This window comes from Hemicordylus capensis, chromosome 1, assembly GCF_027244095.1.
Source record: "Hemicordylus capensis ecotype Gifberg chromosome 1, rHemCap1.1.pri, whole genome shotgun sequence".
Classification (NCBI taxonomy): Eukaryota; Metazoa; Chordata; class Lepidosauria; order Squamata; family Cordylidae; genus Hemicordylus; species Hemicordylus capensis.
In genome coordinates, this window is record NC_069657.1 from 247,165,639 (window position 1) to 247,186,840 (window position 21,202).

General features: G+C 44.1%; 1 protein-coding gene across 1 annotated transcript in view; it reads right to left on the reverse strand.

The window, feature by feature from the left end:
• Nucleotides 1-514: 514 nt before the first annotated feature.
• LOC128334887 (serotriflin-like) overlaps nucleotides 515-21,202 on the reverse strand; it is a 36,631-nt gene continuing 15,943 nt past the window's right edge. Inside the window, exons 8-9 of the mRNA XM_053272450.1 lie at nucleotides 1,472-1,560; nucleotides 515-718 (exon numbers count right to left, since the gene is read on the reverse strand). Coding sequence (XP_053128425.1) covers nucleotides 588-718; nucleotides 1,472-1,560 — 220 coding nt within the window. The 3' untranslated portion in view covers nucleotides 515-587. The remainder of the gene's footprint in view (nucleotides 719-1,471; nucleotides 1,561-21,202) is intronic.

Sequence of the window (21,202 nt, forward strand, 5' to 3'; positions counted from 1 at the left end):
GTATGTAGTACACCGCTCTGGGCTCCTTGGAGGAATAATAATAATAATAATGAATATGAAACTTAATAATGAATGCCTGAATCTTTATATGCTTCTTGCATCTATTTCCTATTTTTTCTTTAAAAAAAATCAATGGACATGCTATGATTGGAACTGCAGAATTTATCAGTTAATAACTAGATTCAGAATTCGCATGTAGCTTACTGAACAACATTCCAGATTAACATATAGCAAAGAATATATCAATTACTGTGAATTGAAATCAAATAATTGGGGGGAGGGGAATGATGAATACTTTGCAAGGTTTAAATATTTAGCTCAGAAATCTTCAAAACCATTTTCTTCAGCAGAACAAGAAAGAATTGAAAAGGGGAAAAGTTGACAAGAGTGTTGATAAAGTTGACATGAGTGTTACTCTCTTTACAAATGACTTTTGGAAATGTTCTTTTTTTATCTACCAATAATTTCAAATGCTACATCTTGATCAGTTTTAGATAACATGTTTTTCCCTCTTTGTGCTTATTATTTACCCGCTTCCATTTAAGAACAAATGCCTCAAGATCAACCTTGCAATGCTGAGGTGTATGTCATATAATGGCTTTTCCACATCTACAGGTGGCTTGGCATTGCTGGTACATCAGCTGATTATCACACTTGAACAGACGTAGCAGATCTTTGCAATTTTCTGTAGTATCCATGTACTGGCATAAGGAAATGGCTGAAAGAAATCAAACCAAAATGAACTTAGATGCAAACAACAGAAAACCAACCATTTTACTTGCACTGTTATTACACTCCCCTCTAGTTTGTATAATGCCTTGTTTCTCTTATTGGGGAGCATTTATGACAGATTGGTGTGCAACCATCTTTCAGAATGGTTGGAGGAAATTCATATTCACACAGGGCTGCTCAGAGACACCACTACACGAGTCAGTGCTGCCTTGGGAACTTTTCAGATTTATAATACATTGGGAGCTGTCCTTGAAAAATATTTAAAAGTGAGGGCTGGTGTGGAATGTTATGCCCTATTTATTAAGACAGCATCAGATCAGTCCAGTCATTATTCCAGTCTTGGGCTCAACACCACAGATTCCTGTCTGTTTCACGGGCTCAACTGAAGGTTCTATTTCTTATTACGTAGGAGGCCTAAATGGCCTGGACCCAGCCTCCTTTAGCAAATGTCATCTCACACAATTATGTCCCTGATAGCAAGTCCTTCTGGGAGGATCTTAACTTGGGGTTCTAGTCCCACTAGATGTTCATTCCACAGATGGATACAATACAGCCTCATCATTAGATGGTATCTAAATGATGAAATTCACTTCCCAGGTAAGGTTACAAGATTAAGCTAAGATTGTGATATAAGGGAAGTAGTTTCAGATAAGATTCTGGACTGATTTACTATATCTATCACTGATAGCTCAGAAGAGGATTTATATTATCCAAAGGAAATTGGTTTATATCAACTTACTGCAGAGTTTATCTTCACAATTGTTAGGGCAGTCTTCACATGGTGGACCTTCTTTGTAGGGTTTTGGGTTTCCTCTTATTACATTCCCTCTGAAATCACAGAGCAATGAAAGGTGTTTATCGTCAAGCCATTCTTAAAAGAAGGTACAATATCATGCAGCATTATTTTGCTAGTTTATATAGCATAATAATTTTGCACCACTTTCCGGAAATAATGTTTTAACCCTAATGTTTAGCAAAGCCTATGCGCATGACAGGGGCTGTGTCCATGAGAGATTCTGCAATGGAGAATCAGTATGTTGCTGAGCAAGCAAATGCATGTGTAGAGGAGGGGAGATTTGGGCCATTCTCTCCTCTCTTCAAAATACTTTTTGACCTCAAAAATATATCCCTGAGGGCTGCACAGCCCTCCCCCTCTACCTGCGCTTGCCTGCTCATCAGCAACACACTCCATGACAGAGTTTTCCACAGATGCAGCTCCTGTTACATACTTCTAACACTGCTCAGAATGTCAGGCATTGTCTTTATTTATAACCTGCCTTTCCAGAAATGTCAAAGGCAATTTGCAATGCAATGAAACAATAAAAACAACAAATACTATAAAAACACTGCAAATTAGCAGCCAAGATAAACTGTAAAAAACAACCAGAAATGCACCATAGAAAAATCAAGATATGTGAAGGAATGAGGCCTGAAACTCCTCTTTTTGTCTTACAGATTTCTATACTGCACATATATATGCTTACTCCTTATGTTCTGTGTCCAAAAGCTGTGCAGGGTTAAACGTTCACAGCTCCTGTTCTACAGTTTGGTTTAACAGGGAAAAGAGTTTTACTGGTTAACCTTTGGAGGGAAGAGAGGGTTTGATTTGATTGGGTATGTTTTAAAATAATGGAGGGAATTTGAGTTGTCCTGACTGGTTTGTTTAGAAAAATTTGGAGCAGGGGAAGGGGAATAAAAGGAGGCTTGCCTGCAGTAGAGCAAGTTGGAGTTGGAGTCTTGGAGAGCCAGGAAAGAAGAGCTGAGAAGAGCTGCTGAAATCAGAGCTGAGAAATCATTGGGAGAGTTAAGCTGAAAACTCTCTTGAGAACTGAATCACCCTCAAAGCAGCTGAAGGAACAGTCTGGAATTGAACCCCCAGTACTGGAAAGGAAGAGCCAGACTGAAGCTGAGCAAGGGAAAAAGCAAGGTTCGCTGCAGAAGTTGACTGTAAGAACGTGATTATAAGAAAATTCCTGGTAGAGGCTTTGGGTTAAGGCACAGTATTAGGTGCATGTTACATTGGACGTGTCTTTCTCCTATTTTATTTGTTCCTTTATGCTCATATGGCTGCTGTTTCTTTGTACGAAAATTTCCAAAAGAACTACTTTTTGAATTGAACAGTTTAAGAGTAAAATTTCTCTTTTTGAATTTAACAATCTGTAGCTTCTGCTTGTTTTCCCCACCCAATGCTTAGAAGCTTTTTCACACTACCTAACTTGGAATAAAACAGAGGTTTTTGAAGTCTTGTTTCAGTAGACTAAGCCATCGAAAATATAAAAGTCTACTTGGTGGCAGCGATGTAGCTTAAAATCACATGACTGGCTGAGACTGGGCCATGGCAAGATACATTCAAAGTCACATTAAATAAATATTTTCAGATTGCAGTGGAAGCAAAACATGGAGGGAGGGAGTCAAATGTCTTGATGCACAGTGTTCCACAACCTGGCCACTGCTAATGAGAAGGCTGTCCTGCGTGAATGTCAAACACCCCTTCAGTAATAGGTGGTATATGCAGAAGGGCCTCAGATATCCCATAGTAATCAGGCAGACTTCTATTGGAGAAGTTGGTCCTTTAGATACACAGCCCCCAGGAAGTTCCGTAAGCACAGGGGGCATTCCGGAGAGACCCCTGGGACCGGGATGCATGTTTTATCCTCCTGGTGGGGGTCTTCTCATGTGTTGCCGTGATGCGGAGCTGTGCCACAGCAGCACACGATCAGCCAAACAGGATTAGCAGAGAGCTCACTCCACTAACCTTTTTGAAGGGGAGGGTTACTTTTGGCAGTTTGCTGCCAGGAGCTATGTGGCTCCCATGGCAGCAGACAACCAGGAGGAATCAGACTAGGCTCCCTTAGCCTGATTTCTTTTGGTCGTGAGATTACTTTTGGTCTTCTACATGTGAGCACAGTAAGACCCTCCCCTTAGGGCATGGGACTGATCTGGGAAGAGCTTCTGCATGCTTGCCTCCGTGGCATCTCCAAGATAGGGCTGAGAGAGATTCCTGCCTGCAACCTTGGAGAAGCCGCTGCCAGTCTTTGTAGACATCACTGAGCTAGATGGACCAATGGTCCGACTCGGTATATGGCAGCTTCCTATGTTCCTCCCAAATCCTTTCTGGCACACAAGCAGAGGGCATAGGTGAGAAGCATGTCTTCTCTTATTTGCACTGGAGGGTAAGAAACTGTGGGTGCTCTCTCCTATTGCTTAAAAAGGATTCCTGCTGTTTCTTACTTTATCAAAGATGGCAGTGGAAATGAGACTTCTGGGGAGATCTGTGTGGTGTTGGGTGTGGGCTGTGTTTGCCAGAGGGCTGTGGGCATCACCACTGATGATATTGCAAGTGAATTTGTAAATGCCTTAAATTGAACCCAGAAACAAATTGGAAGACAGTGCAGGTGGAGGAGAATAGATGTTATATAGTCTAATAGACGACCCCATTCTGCAGCCCTAGTGCACATTCTGCACTAGCTGATGTTTCCAGATTCTCTTCAATAATAGCCCCACATAAAGAATATGACAACAGTCCGGTCTAGAGATGACCAAAGTGTGTCACTATGACAAGATCTGCTGGTTCAAGGAAGGTGAACAGCTGTCACATCCATCAAAGGTGGGCAAAGATACTCTTTGCCACTGCTAACACCTGGATCTCCATTATATCAGCGGAGAGCTAGAATTCTAGATTGTATGGCAAGATTGCTGGTGGAGAATTTCATTCAGAAAACTAGCACTTTCAAGAAAAATGTTTTGCCATCACCCTGATGCATTAGTTTAACTTCATGCAGGGAATGAAATACCGCAGAATGTTCAAAACTGCAACTGACACAGCTACAACAGCAGCGGCAAACCCTAAGGATTGGGGAGGAGATATTTTACATCTTCATCCATTCAGTGAACTCATCAAATAATCACTGCCATTAAAAGAACATATTTTATAGTCATATGTTAATATCATCTTATTGTCAATTGCTTGGAGGTCTGTTGTCAAGCAAGATGGAGGCGTCCAAAAATATACAAAATTCAATGACATTAATTGAACAGTCTGAGCATACCGTAGCTTTGTATGTGCATCAGATAACACATGGGACTCTTGAAAAGGAGGGATTAAGAACATTTTATTTGGAACTGATACTTGCGTAGGGCAATACTGGCATATGTAGAAGAAATGCAGTTTTCTCTTTGGGCAGTAGGCAAGTGCACATCCAACCTCAGTTGAATCATGCCAAATGATCTGTGAACAAAACATTTTAAAAAAAGAACCCACATTAAATCAAGGGTGCATTTTAATGCAGAGTTCCGTGACTGAATTGATATTCTTGTCATTACACAATCAGAGCTTTCCCCAGCCACATTAGGTATATGTAGTTTAGATTCACTTCTATAATAGCCCCACACAGAGAACATGACAACAGTCTAGTCTAGAGATGACCAAATATTCCAGACTTTCTGCCACACATTTATCTGTTGCATTCATTCTTTGGCAGCAGTTCTTGAGTCCTGAAATTACTGGGCCATGGGGGTGGGGAGCTAGTTTTGCTTCTCAAATTCTCACTGTTTACAATACAAACCAAACTTAGTGGCCATTAGTGCAACATATCGTGAGGGCCAGAGTATATGACTGGTGCTGGTGTTTCCATTCATACCTGAGTATAGGGAGAAAGACGTTTTCTTGGTTCAGCTTCCCGAGAAATTTGCCACAGTTCGATTGCCTCTGACCAGGGACTGGGATAATTTGTGTACATTATATTCTCACCACAAACGTCTCCTGCAATAAGAAGAAATGTTATGGTGTCTTGTATACATGTGCTAAATTCCTTTGTGCAGATTCATCAAGATTAGCCACTAAATTGATGCCAGAATTTGCACCCATCTGGACAGGTCAGCAGACTTACAGGATCTATCTTATGATGTTTTGCTGGAGCCCTGAAGTCATCCTGAGATTTTAAAAATGTCCGGAATTTGAGGGTGTTGTTTTTGTTTGTTTGCTCTTTTTTTTTTTTTAAGGAATTCTGACAGGATGGAGGAAAACCTTTATTCCTCTGGTTTTGGCCAGAAAAGCTTGGCCAGAAAGGTCAAGCTGAGGGGAAATGCAAAGCAAATGAAACACGTATCAGAGCAGGAGAACCTCAGGGCTGGAAGCATATCTGGGAAAGGAGGACGGATCGGAAGAACCTGATCTACCTTCTGGCAGCCCACTTAGGCCACAACAAAAGAATTAAATAAACAATGATCTAATGTGTTTAAATGCAATTTATTATTTGATTAAGCATAGTTTGAAAGAAAATACTGTTTCAAGTTATGAAAATTGCCCATGAGTTCTCAACCTCTCATGCTCCTGCATTCATAGGCCAGAACACTGGAAACTGGAAGCTGAATTAAGACCAAACTAGACATCATATGACAGCCACATGTCACAGCCTCTCAAGGTTTGTTGTGGTTTTTTAATTGTTAACGAAAAGCAACAATTGGAAGTCGTCCATTTGAAGAGATTCACAACCCTTTATTAGGCAATTATTCCCACCCATACTGCTTTTCCACTGAGTAGAAAACATCTCCCCCCACCCCTGTATAATGTATGAAATGTCCTTTATAGTGCAATCCTTTGCATGCTTACTCAAATGTAAATCTTGCTGCAGCACTAGGTGGAGCTTACTCACAGATAATTGTGGATAGGATTGTAGCCTTTGTCTTTTCACGTCACATACTAGGGCTGTGCAGTTGGACAGGTCTGACAGCATGTTGGACTCAGTATGGCCTATGGGCACTATTGGGATTAATTCTGCCCTGACAGAAGAATGTGGAATTCTATTGGAATTTCAATATGTCTGTCAGAACTTCCTCTGCCTTCTCCCTGTCCCCCTCCCTTACCTGGGATGCAGGTGGCTTCAGGAAATAGCAGACACAGTGTCCTCTTCATTCTTCTTGGAGCACTGGAGCCAGCCACAGCTTATGGTTTAAAACGTCCCCCTTCCCCCCCCTTTAGGTTCCTTGTAAGACACCAAAGGAGCTTGTGGGTGTATAGGTCTTCTGAGGCATGTAGCTATGGCTGCATTCCTTAAAAGAACTACAATCCCCCCCCCAATCCATAAGGTCCTATGAAGACCTTAAGCGGGGGGGGGGGGAGAAGCCACAGCTGGCTCCAGTGCTCTAGGAGGAGTGAAGAAGACACAATGCCTGCTGTTTCCTACAGCCATCCAAGTCCCAGGTAAGGGAGAGGGATGCAGGAGAAAAGCAGAGGGTGACAGAATATTAATTCCCCCCCCCCCCAGATTTCCTGACATGATCCAACCAAAGTGACAGTTTTAGGGGGTCATATTGGGTCCCTCTGACAATTTCCTTGTCAGTTCTCATTGGATCCAATCCTAGGAGAGGAGAGCTGGTCTTGTGGTAGCAAGCATGACTTGTCCCCATAGCTAAGCAGGGTCTGCCCTGGTTTCATATGAATGGGAGACTTGATGTGTGAGCACTGCAAGATATTCCCCTCAGGGGATGAAGCCGCTCTGGGAAGAGCAGATGGTTTCAAGTTCCCTCCCTGGCAGCATCTCCAAGATAGGGCTGAGAGAGATTCCTGCCTGCAACCTTGGAGAAGTTGCTGCCAGTCTGTGAAGACAGTACTGAGCTAGATAGACCAATGGTCTGACTCAGTATATGGCAGTTTCCTATGTTCCTATGAATCCAACAATTCTGAGCATGCATAGGTCTATCACTTACCTTTCACAATTCGCTCCTCTTGGGGGCTGCGTCTTCCAGGACACGTTTTGGCCCAGTTTCTAGCATTCATGCTAACTTCTTCACTCCATGTCTTAGCAAAGCAAACAAGAGGAAAACCCAAATATTGCATTTTAGATGCAACATCACAACAGACACTCCTGTACAATGCACGGAATGAGTTTGGAGGCCCTAACCCTAACCCTTTATGTGCCTCCGAACTGGTTCAAAAGGTGGCCGGTTCCACTGGTTCAATGCCTGGGGGGGGTTGCTGCTTTAAGAGCAGGGGAGGGTGCACTTACCCCTCCCTCCGCTCCTCCCCCACCGGTGTTCCTTTTTTCTAAAGTTCATCAGTGCAGCAGCATACCTCCCTGCCGCCTTGTTGCCCCCATTTACCGGATACAACCGGAAATATCCGCTGTGCCTGGGCACAGCGGGCATGAGTGTGTGCACTTTGCACGCGCACACACGCATGGCGGGCATGTGTGTGCAACATGTGCGTGCCCATGCCTGATGCGAGCAGGCATGTTGGTTACTTCCAGTTGTATCCTGTAAACAAGGGCAGCAGGGAGGTCTGCTGCTGCCCCGATGCACTTTTGAAAAAAGGATTGCCGGAGGGGGAAGAGCAGAGGGAGGGGTAAGTGCACCCTCTCCTGCTCTTAAAGCATCGCCTCCCTGCCATTGAAACCCCACCCCCACCCTGGCCTGGTTCCATTCACATCCCATATAGAGTGGACATATAGCCGCTAAAATGCAACTATGGGTGGGAGAAGAGAGACTAATTCAGATTTTGCGCACACACATACACACACCTCTTCCCAACCAGTTGATCACCAGGAATTTCCCTTTTTAAAAGAGGCTCTGCAGCCAGAACAAGAATTCTTGTTGAATTGGAGAAGGGAACTGCATTCATCTATCTACCCCCCCCCCCGCCACCAATAGTTCCTGAATAAAAACTAGCCCAGTAGCTTATAGTCAAACCATGGAAAGCATGACAATATACAGGGGGCGGAGGGGGGGAGGGAATCACAACATATTCAAGCAGCAGTTAAAAGCAGCTGTTTGAAAACATACCATGTCTCTGATTGACCTTAAAAGGTTTGTGGAACAAGAAAATCTGTAAACGTTTGAAAGTCGCAAGAAATGGGGCTTGACAGACCTTCCTGGGCAAAAAGGTCCACAAAAGGGGCAACTCCCAATCCCTGGTACTCAGCAAATTGACTGGTGCTAATGGTGGGCATCAGGTGCCATCTTAGGGCTTGCCTGTACGTGCTGGAAGTAGGCAGACTCTATGGTAACCTAGTCCCAGTCCATAGAGGGCATCAAAGCCAGCACTCTGCACTGACTGAAGTGTCTAAAACAGATAGCTATGTGTAGTTGATGAGACTTTATTTCTTAAGATTCAAGAGGTTCCAATTACCTGACAATATATGGCTCAGCTTAGAATATTACATTCTTATCTTGGAATGTTTCTTATCTTTTAAATTTTGTATACCACCTAGAGATGTACATATCAGGTGGTATTAAAATATGTTAGATAGATAGATAGATAGATAGATAGATAGATAGATAGATCCCAGACTCAGGGGTCTCAGAGAGCCAGCGTGGTATAGTGGTTAGAGTGCTGGACTAGGACCGGGGAGACCCAAGTTCAAATCCCCATTCAGCCATGATACTAGCTGGGTGACTCTGGGCCAGTCACTTCTCTCTCAGCCTAACCTACTTCACAGGGTTGTTGTGAAAGAGAAACTCAAGTCTGTAGTACACCGCTCTGGGCTCCTTGGAGGAAGAGTGGGATATAAATGTAATAATAATAATTAAAATAACAACAACAACAACAACAACAACACATGGATACTGAAATGTTTAGAAACAACTGGTGTCAGCAAAAACATTCAGATATTTATTATAAAAGCAATGAGCAGGTGGAGTACACAGTTAACAATCAAAGGCGAGGCACTTGGACAGGTTAGCATTAGAAGAGGCATTTTCCAAGGGGACTCACTATCCCCTCTGTTGTTTGTAATCGCCATGACCCCACTTTCACAAATACTAAACAAAACAGGCCTCGGATACCAAACATCTAAAACATCAAGTAAAATCAACCATCTGCTGTACATGGACAATCTGAAGTTGTATGGAAAGTCCCAGTCAGAAATCGAATCACTGCTAAACACTGTCCGTATATTCAGTAGCGATATAGCAATGGAGTTTGGACTAGACAAGTGTGCTGCATTAATAATGAAAAGAGGAAAAATAAGAAAAACAGAAGGAATAGAACTGCCCAATGGAAGCAAGATCAAGAACCTGGAAGAGAAAGAACGTTACAAATACTTGGGCATTCTCCAGGCTGATAACATCGCACACACTGAAGTTAAAAGAAAAATAGGAAGTGAATACATCAGGAGAGTTAGAAAAATCCTCAAATCCAAACTCAATGGCAGGAACACTATACAAGCCATAAACACCTGGGCTATACCTGTTATATTAGTTATACACTAATATAACAGGTATACTGTTATAATATAACTGTTATATTATACTGGTATAATGTATACTGGTATAATATAACTGTTATACACTGCAGGAATAACAGACTGGACCCAGGCAGAGCTAGAGACGCTAGATCGTAAGACCAGGAAAATCATGACCATCAATCATGCTCTGCACCCCCGCAGTGATGTAGATAGGCTCTACCTCCCTCGCAGCTCAGGTGGAAGAGGAATGCTGCAAGTCCATCAAACAGTAGAGGAGGAGAAAAGAGGCCTTGAAGAATATATCAAGGACAGTGAAGAAGATGCACTTCAAATGGTCAATAACGAGAAACTATTCAACACCAATGAAACAAAGGAGGCCTACAAGAAAGAACAAGTCAAAAACCGAGCAGAAAAATGGAGAAATAAGCCACTGCATGGTCAATATTTGCACAATATAAGTGGAAAATCAGACATCACCAAGACCTGGCAATGGCTTAAGAATGGCAACTTGAAGAAAGAAACAGAGGGTTTAATACTGGCTGCACAAGAACAGGCACTAAAAACAAATGCAATAAGAGCAAAAGTCGAAAAATCCACCACAAACAGCAAGTGCCGCCTTTGTAAAGAAGCAGATGAAACAGTGGACCACCTGATCAGCTGTTGTAAGAAGATCGCACAGACTGACTACAAACAAAGGCATGACAAGGTAGCAGGGATGATACACTGAAACATCTGCAAAAAATACAAGCTACCTGTAGCCAAGAATTGGTGGGACCATAAAATTGAAAAAGTTGAAGAAAGTGAAGATGTAAAAATATTATGGGCCTTCTGACTACAAACAGACAAACATCTGCCACACAATACACCAGATATAACTGTAGTAGAGAAGAAAGAAAAACAAGTCAAAATAATCGACATAGCAATACCAGGGGATAGCAGAATAGAAGAAAAAGAAATAGAAAAAATCACAAAATACAAAGATCTACAAATTGAAATTGAAAGGCTGTGGCAGAAAAAAACCAAAATAATCCCAGTGGTAACTGGCGCCCTGGGTGCAGTCCCAAAAGACCTTGAAGAGCACCTCAACACCATAGGGGCCACAGAAATCACCATCAGCCAATTACAAAAAGCAACTTTACTGGGAACAGCCTATATTCTGCGACGATGTCTATAATCACAGCAACAACATTGACAATAAAATTCAGCCATCCCAGGTCCTTGGGAAGGACTCGATGTCTGGATAAAACAAACCAGTCAATAACACCTGTCTGACTGTGTAAACAAGAAATAATAATCATAGCTGTGGGTCACCTAAGGCTTGCACAGTACAAGAATCCAGCCTGCAAGTCTCCAGCACACACTGCATCATAATCTGGCCTGTCACCCCAGCACACACCACACTTGTACAGCTTAGTTACCTCCATGTGGGATGCTTATATGGAGCTGATTACACAGTTTAGTGCATGCTGGAGAGACAGTGAAGCTTTGCAACTTGGGGTTGATCTCATCACTGCTTCTCAACATTCAGCAGCCTTCAGCAGCTCATGGCAAGCATAGAGAAAAACCTGTTTATATGACCACACACTGCTTGCATTTTGCTTTTCATTTCTTCCTTCTTCCATTCAGCTCTAGACTGGATGCTTCTCTTGTCATCCAAGGATCAGCAGGAAATTGGCTTGCCAAGGGTAGCCCGGGCAAGCTCAGACAGAGGGGAGTGGATGGGCTCTGTATTTGGATGAGCACCAGTGAAGTGGGATTGTTAGTGGAGGACATGGAAGGCTGCAGAGAATGGTGCTGCCATTGTCGCCTCCGCCATGAGGAAGAGTAGCTCTCTTTTCTGCTCCTAACATAAAGCATCTCCCATTGAATTTGAAGAAAAGAGAAGGAAGTTACACCTAAAAAGATCTTCCGGCACTCCTTTCTCCCACCATATTTTAATGTAAGAGTTTGCTTCTTTCTGCTCCTAAAAGTGGGGTGTGCAGAATAGTGGGAGGTGGAGTGGGAGAATCATCTGCACTGCAGTCAGTACCCATCTCAGTCTCTAGGTGGGGACTTGCATGATCAAATGCCAAGTCATAAGGAAAGTGCTCTACACATTAAAAGCTAGACATCAGAGAGCAAGGTTTTGGCCACGGGTTCTACGTAATATACTAGTTTGCTAGTAGCTATGAGCCCTGCATGAATTGCAGACTGTCCCAGAGGCCTCTGAGGTGTGTTCTCATTGACTTTTCATAGGAGGGGCAATGCCAGAACTATCAGAGGAAGGGGTAAAGGGAAATGGTAAAAGAAAAGAGAGAGAAAAGGATAGGCAGACTGTGCACATTGCCAGCTGGCAAGTGGTTTGTGGGTGAGGAAGGCTGAGCTTCACCAAGTGTGCTCACATTCTTCACAGCCTTCTATCAACAGTAGTGGCCTGCTGGGGTTGTTGTGCAACTTTAAAGGTGCTGCTGCTCTTTTATATTTAGTTGTGGGCCTAAGTGGGTCACTACTGTTGGCAGAAGACTGCACAGCACGAAGCCCACTTATTTGATTTGGCTGCAGGCCTCCGCTTTGGAACTTGTCTATAGAGCATCTCAGAAGTATGTGTTCAGATGGCTTCCGTCTCCGCTTCATATCATTTTAGAAGTTGTGGAGGAAGGTTTGTCTGGAATGCTGAAGTGAAAGAAAACCTTTCAACAATAGCTAGAAAAGCTACGAATTGTATCTTACCATTTTCTGCATATTGCTGGCTGTTGGCTTCACCCTGCTCCTGATTTCATTGTGTTTGTCAACAATTTCTTTCTGTTGCTCTTCAGAGGGGATGGTCAGTACGACAAAATTATCCTAATATTAAATATATAAATATAAATAAATATAAATAAATATAAATTTAGATAGACAGACAGATAGATAGATAGATAGCATTGATTTCTTTCCTACATTTTCATGAGCCTAATATGCAGTAATAATATTAACATCCTATTAGGACACCACTGAATGTTTAAATCCTGATCTTTATACTGTGCTTCTTGACAAGAATTTAATGAAACATTGAACTCAGCCTCAGCCTATCAAATGCATCACATTTCTATTCAATTTGCCCTGTTTGGAGACAATTTGTACTTTAACCCCCCACTAACTGGGCAAAGGTGAACTTTTAGAAGTGTCTCTTTCTTATATTTAGTAGTGGGAGAGCAATTGCCTCTATTCCGCACAACATAGGATACCTCACAGTGACTGATGTTGTTATTTCCCTAGTGTTTGTTTTTAGATAGTGAGCTCAGGGAGCCATTTTCTTACTGCTTTTATTTATTTTATTTATTTTTATTTATTTATTTGATTTATATACCGCCCTTCCAAAATGGCTCAGGGCGGTTTACAATTAAAACAAGCCACTAAAACAATAAAAACTAAAACAAATTAAAAACAATATAGCAATTAACAATATAAAAACATTTTAAAATAGGATTAAACAGTTTACAGTAATTAAAAGCCCCAAAATTGGGTTAAAATTTTAAAACCCTGGAAAGCCAGGCCAAACAAATACGTTTTAAGGGCTCTCCTGAAGGCTAACAGAGAATTCAAATCATGGATTTCCGCAGGGAGCGCATTCCACAGCCCCGGAGCAGCCATAGAGAAGGCCTGCCTCCGAGTCGCCACCAGACGAGCTGGTGGTAACTGGAGGCGGACCTCCTGAGATGACCTTAATGTGCGGTAGGGATCACGCAGAAGAAGGCGCTCTCTAAGGTAACTCGGGCCTAAGCCGTTCAGGGCTTTAAAGGTAATCACCAGCACTTTGTATTTTGCCCGGAAACATATTGTCAGCCAGTGCAATTGTTTCAAAATAGGTGTAATATGGTCTCTCCGGGTTACCCCAGAGACCAATCTGGCTGCCACATTCTGAACTAATTGAAGTTTCCGAACTACGTACAAAGGCAGCCCCACTTAGAGCGCATTGCAATAGTCAAGCCGGGAGGTTACCAGCTGGTGCACCACAGTTTTGAGGTCATCCTCCTCAAGGAATGGACGCAACTGTCAAATCAGCCGAAGCTGATAGAAAGCACTCCTGGCCATGGCCTCCACCTGAGATACCAGGGTGAGGCCTGGGTCCAGGAGTACTCCCAAGCTGCGCACCTGCTCCTTCTGGGGGAGTGTAACCCCATCCAGCACAGGGAGATCTAACTCACTCCTCAGATTCTGAGCCCCCACAATGAGCACCTCCGTCTTGATTGGATTCAGCTTCAATCTGTTCTCCCTCATCCAGCCCATTACTGCCTGTAGGCAGGCATTTAAAGATTGAGTGCCATTTCCTGAAGATGAAAAGGAGAAATAGATTTGGGTGTCATCAGCATACTGATAACACCCAGCACCAAATCTCCTGATGACCTCACCCAGTGGTTTCATGTAGATATTAAAAAGCATTGGTGACAGAATGGAGCCCTGAGGGACTCCATATAATAGCTCCTGCTTTGAAGAGCGACTGTCACCAAGCTCCACCATCTGGAATCTACCCGAGAGATAGGAACGGAACCACTGCAAAGCAGTGCCCCCTATTCCCAGTCCCTCCAGGCGACCCAGAAGGATACCATGGTCGATGGTATCGAACGCCGCCGAGAGATCCAAGAAGACCAACAGGGTCACACTCCGTCTGTCGATTCCCCGGTAAAGGTCATCCATTAGGCCAACCAAGGCTGTATCAAGCCCATAGCCAGCTCTAAAGCCAGTTTGAAATGGGTCTAGATAATCAGTTTCCTCCAAAACCGCCTGGAGCTGGTTAACCACCACCCTCTTGATTACCTTGCCCAGCCAGGGGAGATTGGAGATTGGCCTATAACTATCCATTGCTGAGGGATCCAGGGTAGGCTTCTTAAGAAGAGGTCTAACTATTGCCTCCTTCAGACAAGGAGGCACTCTACCCTCCCCCAGTGATGCATTTATGATATTAACTAGGCCATCTCCAACAATCTCTCCACTAGATCGAAGCAGCCAGGTCGGGCAAGGATCCAGAGAACAAGTGGTAGGCCGTACCGCTCCAAGCAGCTTGTCCACGTCATCAGGAGTCACAGATTGAAACTGATCCAACCTAACACTGCAAGAGGGATTGCTGGATACCTCCCTCACAGACCCTGCAGAAATAGTGGAGTCCAAGTCGGCCCGAATACAGGAGATTTTATTCGCAAAGAACCCACTAAAGGCATCACAGCAGAGTGTCTCTGGGAGCTGATTTGAGGCAGAAGGAGCAGAAATTATACTCCTCACCACCCGGGACAACTCTGCCGAACGTGAACCCACAGACGCAATGCGCGCCGACCAAAAATGCTTTTTTGCTGCGCGCACTGCCATTGCATAGGTCTTCAAATGGGTTCTATGCTGCATCCTGTCAGATTCGAGCTGAGTTCTCCTCCACTTGCGTTCCAGTCTCCTACCAAGCCACTTCATCCCCCGCAACTCCTCCGTGTACCAGGGGGCCATCTTAGAAGCAGGCCTGGAGGGACGCTTAGGAGCGATAATATCTACTGCCCTGGTGAGTTCTCTATTCCATGTTCCCACCAGGGCATTGACAGAATCACCGGCCACACCAACATCAAAACCCTCCAAGGCCTTTTGGAAACCCACTGGGTCCAGCAGCCTTTTGGGGCGGACCATCCTAATAGGTCCATCACCCCTGCAGGGGTGGATTGTGACCGTGATACCAACCTTAACCATGTAGTGATCCGTCCATGACAATGGGGTAACCTCCGGATTCCCCACCCACGGAACACCCCCCGATCCGAACAGAAGACCAAATCCAGTGTGTGGCCGGCAACATGAGTTGGTTCAGAAATTAACTGGGATAGGCCCATAGTTGTCATGGCCGCTATGAACTCCTGAGCCGCACCAGACAAGCCAGTCCCAAAGTGGATATTGAAGTCCCCCAGCACCAAGAGCCTGGGGGACTCCAACACCAACTCTGCGACCAGCTCCGTCAGCTCAGTTAGGGAGTCAGTTGGGCAGCGGGGTGGATGGTACACCAACAGAATCCCCAATCGATCCCTAGTTCCCAGCCTCAAGAATACACACTCAGTATAGGTCAACTGTCTCACAGGGGCCCTGGTAAGGGAGATAGTATTTTTATGGACCACAGCCACTCCACCACCACCCCCGCCCACTTCCCCTGGCCTGCTCCATGACAGAGTAACCTGGAGGGAGAAGCTGAGCTAAGAAAACCACTTTGAGAACTGTTTTTGTTGAAAAGTAGTATATAAATATTAATATTAACAACTCTATGTATGGCCTAGAATCCTCTGCAATGTGTTGGGATTCTGTGGCAGATGTCATAAGAACATATAAGAACATAAGAACAGGCCTGCTGGATCAGATCCAAGGCCTATCTAATCCAGCATCCTGTTTCACACAGTAGCACACCAGATGCTTCCGAGAAGCCCACAGGCAAGAGGTGAGGGCATGCCCTCTCTCCTGCTGTTGCTCCCCAGCAACTGGTATTGCAGGGATGTAGCAAGGTTAGAGTGGGCCCAGAGACAAGATTTTAAAATGCCCCCCCTCACTGAAGCTCAGCTCATGAAGTAAAGAATTCTTAAATGAGGCTGAATAGTGGTAACAAAAAGCCCAACCGTGCACTTGGATGATGTTCTATTGTGGCACATAGGAGGAGAGAGAGAGAGAGAGAGAGAGAGAGAGAGAGAGAGAGAGAGCCTCTGGGCCCACTCTATATATATATAGCGCCTCTGGGCCCACTCTAACCTTGCTACGCCCCTGCCTGGAGGACCCCAATTCTTACTTCTCTCCATTGTGAAAACTGTCCATTTATTCCTAGCCTCTAATTCCTGTCCTTCATCCAGTTACCAATCCACACATGAACCTGTCCCCTTATCCCATAACTGCTAAATTTACACAAGAGCTTTTGATGGGGAACTTTGTGAAAAGCGTTTTGAAAGCCAGGTATACTATGTCTTAGGATTAACTCAGTGAAAAGTATGTGGAAAAGGTCAGGGGCATATCTCTGGTGGGGCAGGCAGGGCATGTGCTCCAGGCACCACTTGAAGGGGGCGCCATTTTAAAAAATGATTTTATTTTTTTTAAAAGGCTGCCGAAAACAAAATGGCCACTGTGCATGCTCAAATGGACTCTGTGAGGGCCTAGGACATGCCAGGCCTCGCAGAGGCCATTTGAGCATGTGAGGTGGCCATTTTGTTTTTGGCGGCCATTTATTTTTTTTAAAAAAATTTTTTAATGGCCACCGCACATGCTCCAGTGGTCCCTGCAAGGCCCTAGGAGGGCCTTGATCATGCATGGTGGCCTCCAAAATGGCCACCATGCCAATCTTTGTAGGCCCGAAGAGTCCCCAAAATCAGCCCAGGACGGCTGCAGCAGTGAATTAAAAGGCCGGTGGGGGAGGGGGGTCCTTTGCAGCCCCCCCCATGGCCTTTAGGAAGCCCCTCAAAGGGGCTACAGATTTTTTTTAATTTAATATAAGTCACTGTACACATATTCAGTTTGGCACTATGTACAGGGCTTGTGAATACTGAGCTGAAGCTTATAAACTAGTATTGTATTCACTGGCTCTTATTTTGCTTTTTGTGATAAGTGAGTTAAATGTGATGACTTAATAATATGGCTATTAATGGTGAGTTTGTCTTTGAATCAGTGTGAAATCCTTAGTATTAAGGCCCACTGAGAGTTTCTTGTTCTTTTCTCTCATTTTAACTGTCTTTCTGAAATACTAGAATATATTCCAAGCAGTGACACAGTTTACTCTGCATATCCTTTAATTATTTCCAGAATATCTGGGAAAGGCAAATTCTCCATTTATTTTTAAAACTTATGTTTTCCAAGTACACCTCCACATAGTATTTGGGTATTTCATGAGCCCCAGCATACTGAAATCTGTAGTTTTCCAGCATTTTTTGGTCTGGCTATGTCCACTGCTAAATAGTTTTTGAAATATTAAAAGATTACCGAGCTTGATTTGTATTTTTGAGCTGATATTATGGTAAAGTTATCTGAAAGATGGGTGTCAGATGTTTGGACAGAGAGCACAATTTCAGTGCTTGCCCTAGGCGCTATTTTCCCTAGATATGCCTCTGGAAAAGGTTCTCTGAAGACAGAATATTTGAAAAGCTCTGCTTCATAGTCAATGCAACTTAGTATAAACCTTACAGAGAGAGCCTACCTCTGTGAGTATAGCTTGGGTCTCTTTCCATGTCCTCCATGCCTTCCATCCTTTTTCCTCTATACATTCTTATCTTATAGAAAATGGATAGGAACAAGGTGAAGAAGTATGACCTTCTGGAACTAGTGGGAAAGTATTTCAAGAAACTGTGGGACCAAACAATTGTAGCTTCCTGACCGAGCCACATCTGACATATGTTCCACTTACGTCTCCTAGAGATTGTTGTAGCACAGCAGCCAAGGGCAAGCAGATGAGCAGAAGAAGCATTTCTGGAGCAGGGTGGAAACAATAAGCAAATACAATTAGAATCTTTTGCTGGCCTATAGCCATAACAGCAGGATGATGATGATGATCTTGTATTTAGGAGGTCAGCATGGATGGTCTTGTGGGTGCTGTACAGTGGCCATGTTTTATAATGCCTGAGTAGGGCTTATGTGTTAGTATACGTTGATTCCAAACAGGGGTAACCAAGTTAATTCCATCAGAAGATGTATTTCAGCGAATGAAACTAATACTTTGATAGATTAGCATGTGGCTATGTAGCAATTATTTTCTAATTTTATCCTGACATCAGCTTATTATCCCTCTCTATTCATTCAGAAAACCAAATTTCACTGAAATTGCTGTACCTTGACACAAGTTAACCCTCTTAGAGTTAGTGATGTGCCCGGACCGGTCTGGAGGCCATTCTACAGGCCTCCAGACCAGTCCGGACATGGGCGGTTCAGGTTCGGGTGGATTGGGGTGGGGGGTTCCTTTAAGAGCGGAGGAGGGTTTACTTACCCCTCCCGCGCTTTCCCAACTCTGGCACCCGTATTTCCTTTAGCAATCAGGCAGCAGGATACCTCCCTGCCGCCCCTTCGCCCGCTTGGCTGCAAAAGGCTTTAAGGTATCCTGCCACCCGATTGCTAAAGGAAATATGGGTGCCGGAGCTGGGAAAGTGCGGGAGGGGTAAGTAAACCCTCCCCTGCCCTTAAGGAACCCCCCACCCCAGTGCCGGACCGCAGCTCCGCGGTTCCGTGCACACCCTTACTTAGAGTTGCCACGTTCTCTCTTGCACTGCAAAATGAGGCAGTCACCTATGGGTGTAAATTATGTGAAGACTCTTAGCTTTGCCTACCTTATCAGCATCTTCAAACTACTATCCTTATTCCCAATAATAAGGGTATTTACACGCACACTCGCGCAGCCTAAGCCAGGCTAGGACAGCCCAGCCTGGGTTAGGCTGCATGTGTGAAGTGCCAGGAGCAAAATTATTCCTAGCATTGCCCCCGCAACAAGCCCCGCTTTTTAACCTGGCATTTAGCCAAGGTTAAGTGGACCTGTGGTTTGTTTAGCCAAAGTTAAATGAATCTGTGGTTTGTTTATCCAAGGTTAGAGTGCTGGACTAGGACCACGGAGACCCGAGTTCAAATCTCTATTCAGCCATGATACTTGCTGGGTGACTCTGGGCCAGACACATCTCTCTCAGCCTAACCTCAGGGTTGTTGTGAGGAGAAACTTAAATATGTAGTACATCACTCTGGGCTCCTTAGAGGAAAAGCGGAATATAAAATGTAAAAACGGAAATAAATAAAATAAATAAACCTGTGGTTCACTTAACCTCGGCTGGCAATCATCCGGGCGATCACCAGGTTAAACAGCTTCCCCCCATTTCTGGCAGCAAGCCGGGGGTGGGGAGCAGCCATGCAGTGTGCGGTGATGTTTCTAATGAGAGCAGCTACCATGTCCATGTCCCAGGGCTCCCTGGGATGCGGGGCGGGGGGGGAGTTCCTCCCACTCCCAGCATCTCCCTCTGCTGCACTCATGTGGGCGTGTGGTGTGGCAGAGAGGCAGACGATGGCTGCTTGTCTGCTGGAGAAGGCAGGTGAGCTCCTGCCTCCACCACAGTCTACCCTCCCTCCCCAGCAAGGTCATGTGAAAGATCTCCGCATCTCTTTAATATTTTAATGGAGTTTGTCTCAGTTCTACAACATACAATCTAACATGTTAATTCTAAACAAACTGATTGCAGGTAGGCTCCACTGATTATCAATTATTCTTAAGTAATCTATTTAGGTGGTAAGGATTACTTTGAATGTTGTCCCTTACAGACCACAATAATCCATTCTCTCCTTTGCCACATTATCTAATCATCTTTCCTGCAATATACTTTTAATAGTATAAGCAAGATGAACTTCACTGCCTACACATGATTAGTTTTTCCTTACAACAGTAAATTTGGCAGACATACACTTGAAATATGAACCTGGGAAGCAGATTTTGGGTCAAAATCAAAGACTTTTCTACATTACCTTTCCCAGTCTGTTCTTCCGTGTCTTCAGAAGGGATTCAGTTCTAAATTTCTCTAGAGAGATGTATATATAGCAGGAACACTTCCTTCTGTGTAAATGAGTGCTAATAAACAAAACAAAAAATCCACATCAGAATCTAGCTGCTTTTTGCCTTTTTTTTTTTTTAGTTTTATAGTTCTCAGGAATTATCATTAACTGCTTTAAAATACTGGGTCCATTATATTCATCAACCACAGAATTACAAAAATAATGTGAAAAGTCAGAGTATCCAACAACAATATCTTGAGATGGGGGTGGGGGTGGGGAATGGAGCTGTGTTTTGATACTGCTGGGGCTGGTTTGGGAACTCCGTGAGCTTGGTCAACGTGTGCCTTCATCAGAGGTCTTGAACGGAGGTGCATGAAATCTCTGCTGGTGCTGCAAGGAAAGGCTTAACAAGCGACGCTGAGGATGATGCAGAAAACATCATGAACCTGCCCCATTTGCCACAGTCAGCTGTTCAGACTGATTTTACTTCCTGGGATCATGCTTGAAAGACAACAAAACTCTGACGCAGACACCAGCATATTATCATCCTCCCAGAGGCCCATCTGGTATGGACATGGGCTGCCATCTTGGCCATGGTTCACATACTGTGCATACTGTGCAGTGAGCTGCAGATCCAAGAGAGGGGTGAGCTCACTGCTTCCGAGGCACTCTGCAGCCCACCTTTGCTGCTTCCAACAGTGGGGCTGTTTCATGACTACTAAGGAGTGCATCACCTCACTTTTGAGGCTACTCCCATTGGGAATGGTGTATGACATTCACTTTAGCAGCCATGGAGCAGACCCCCTGTCGGAAGCAGC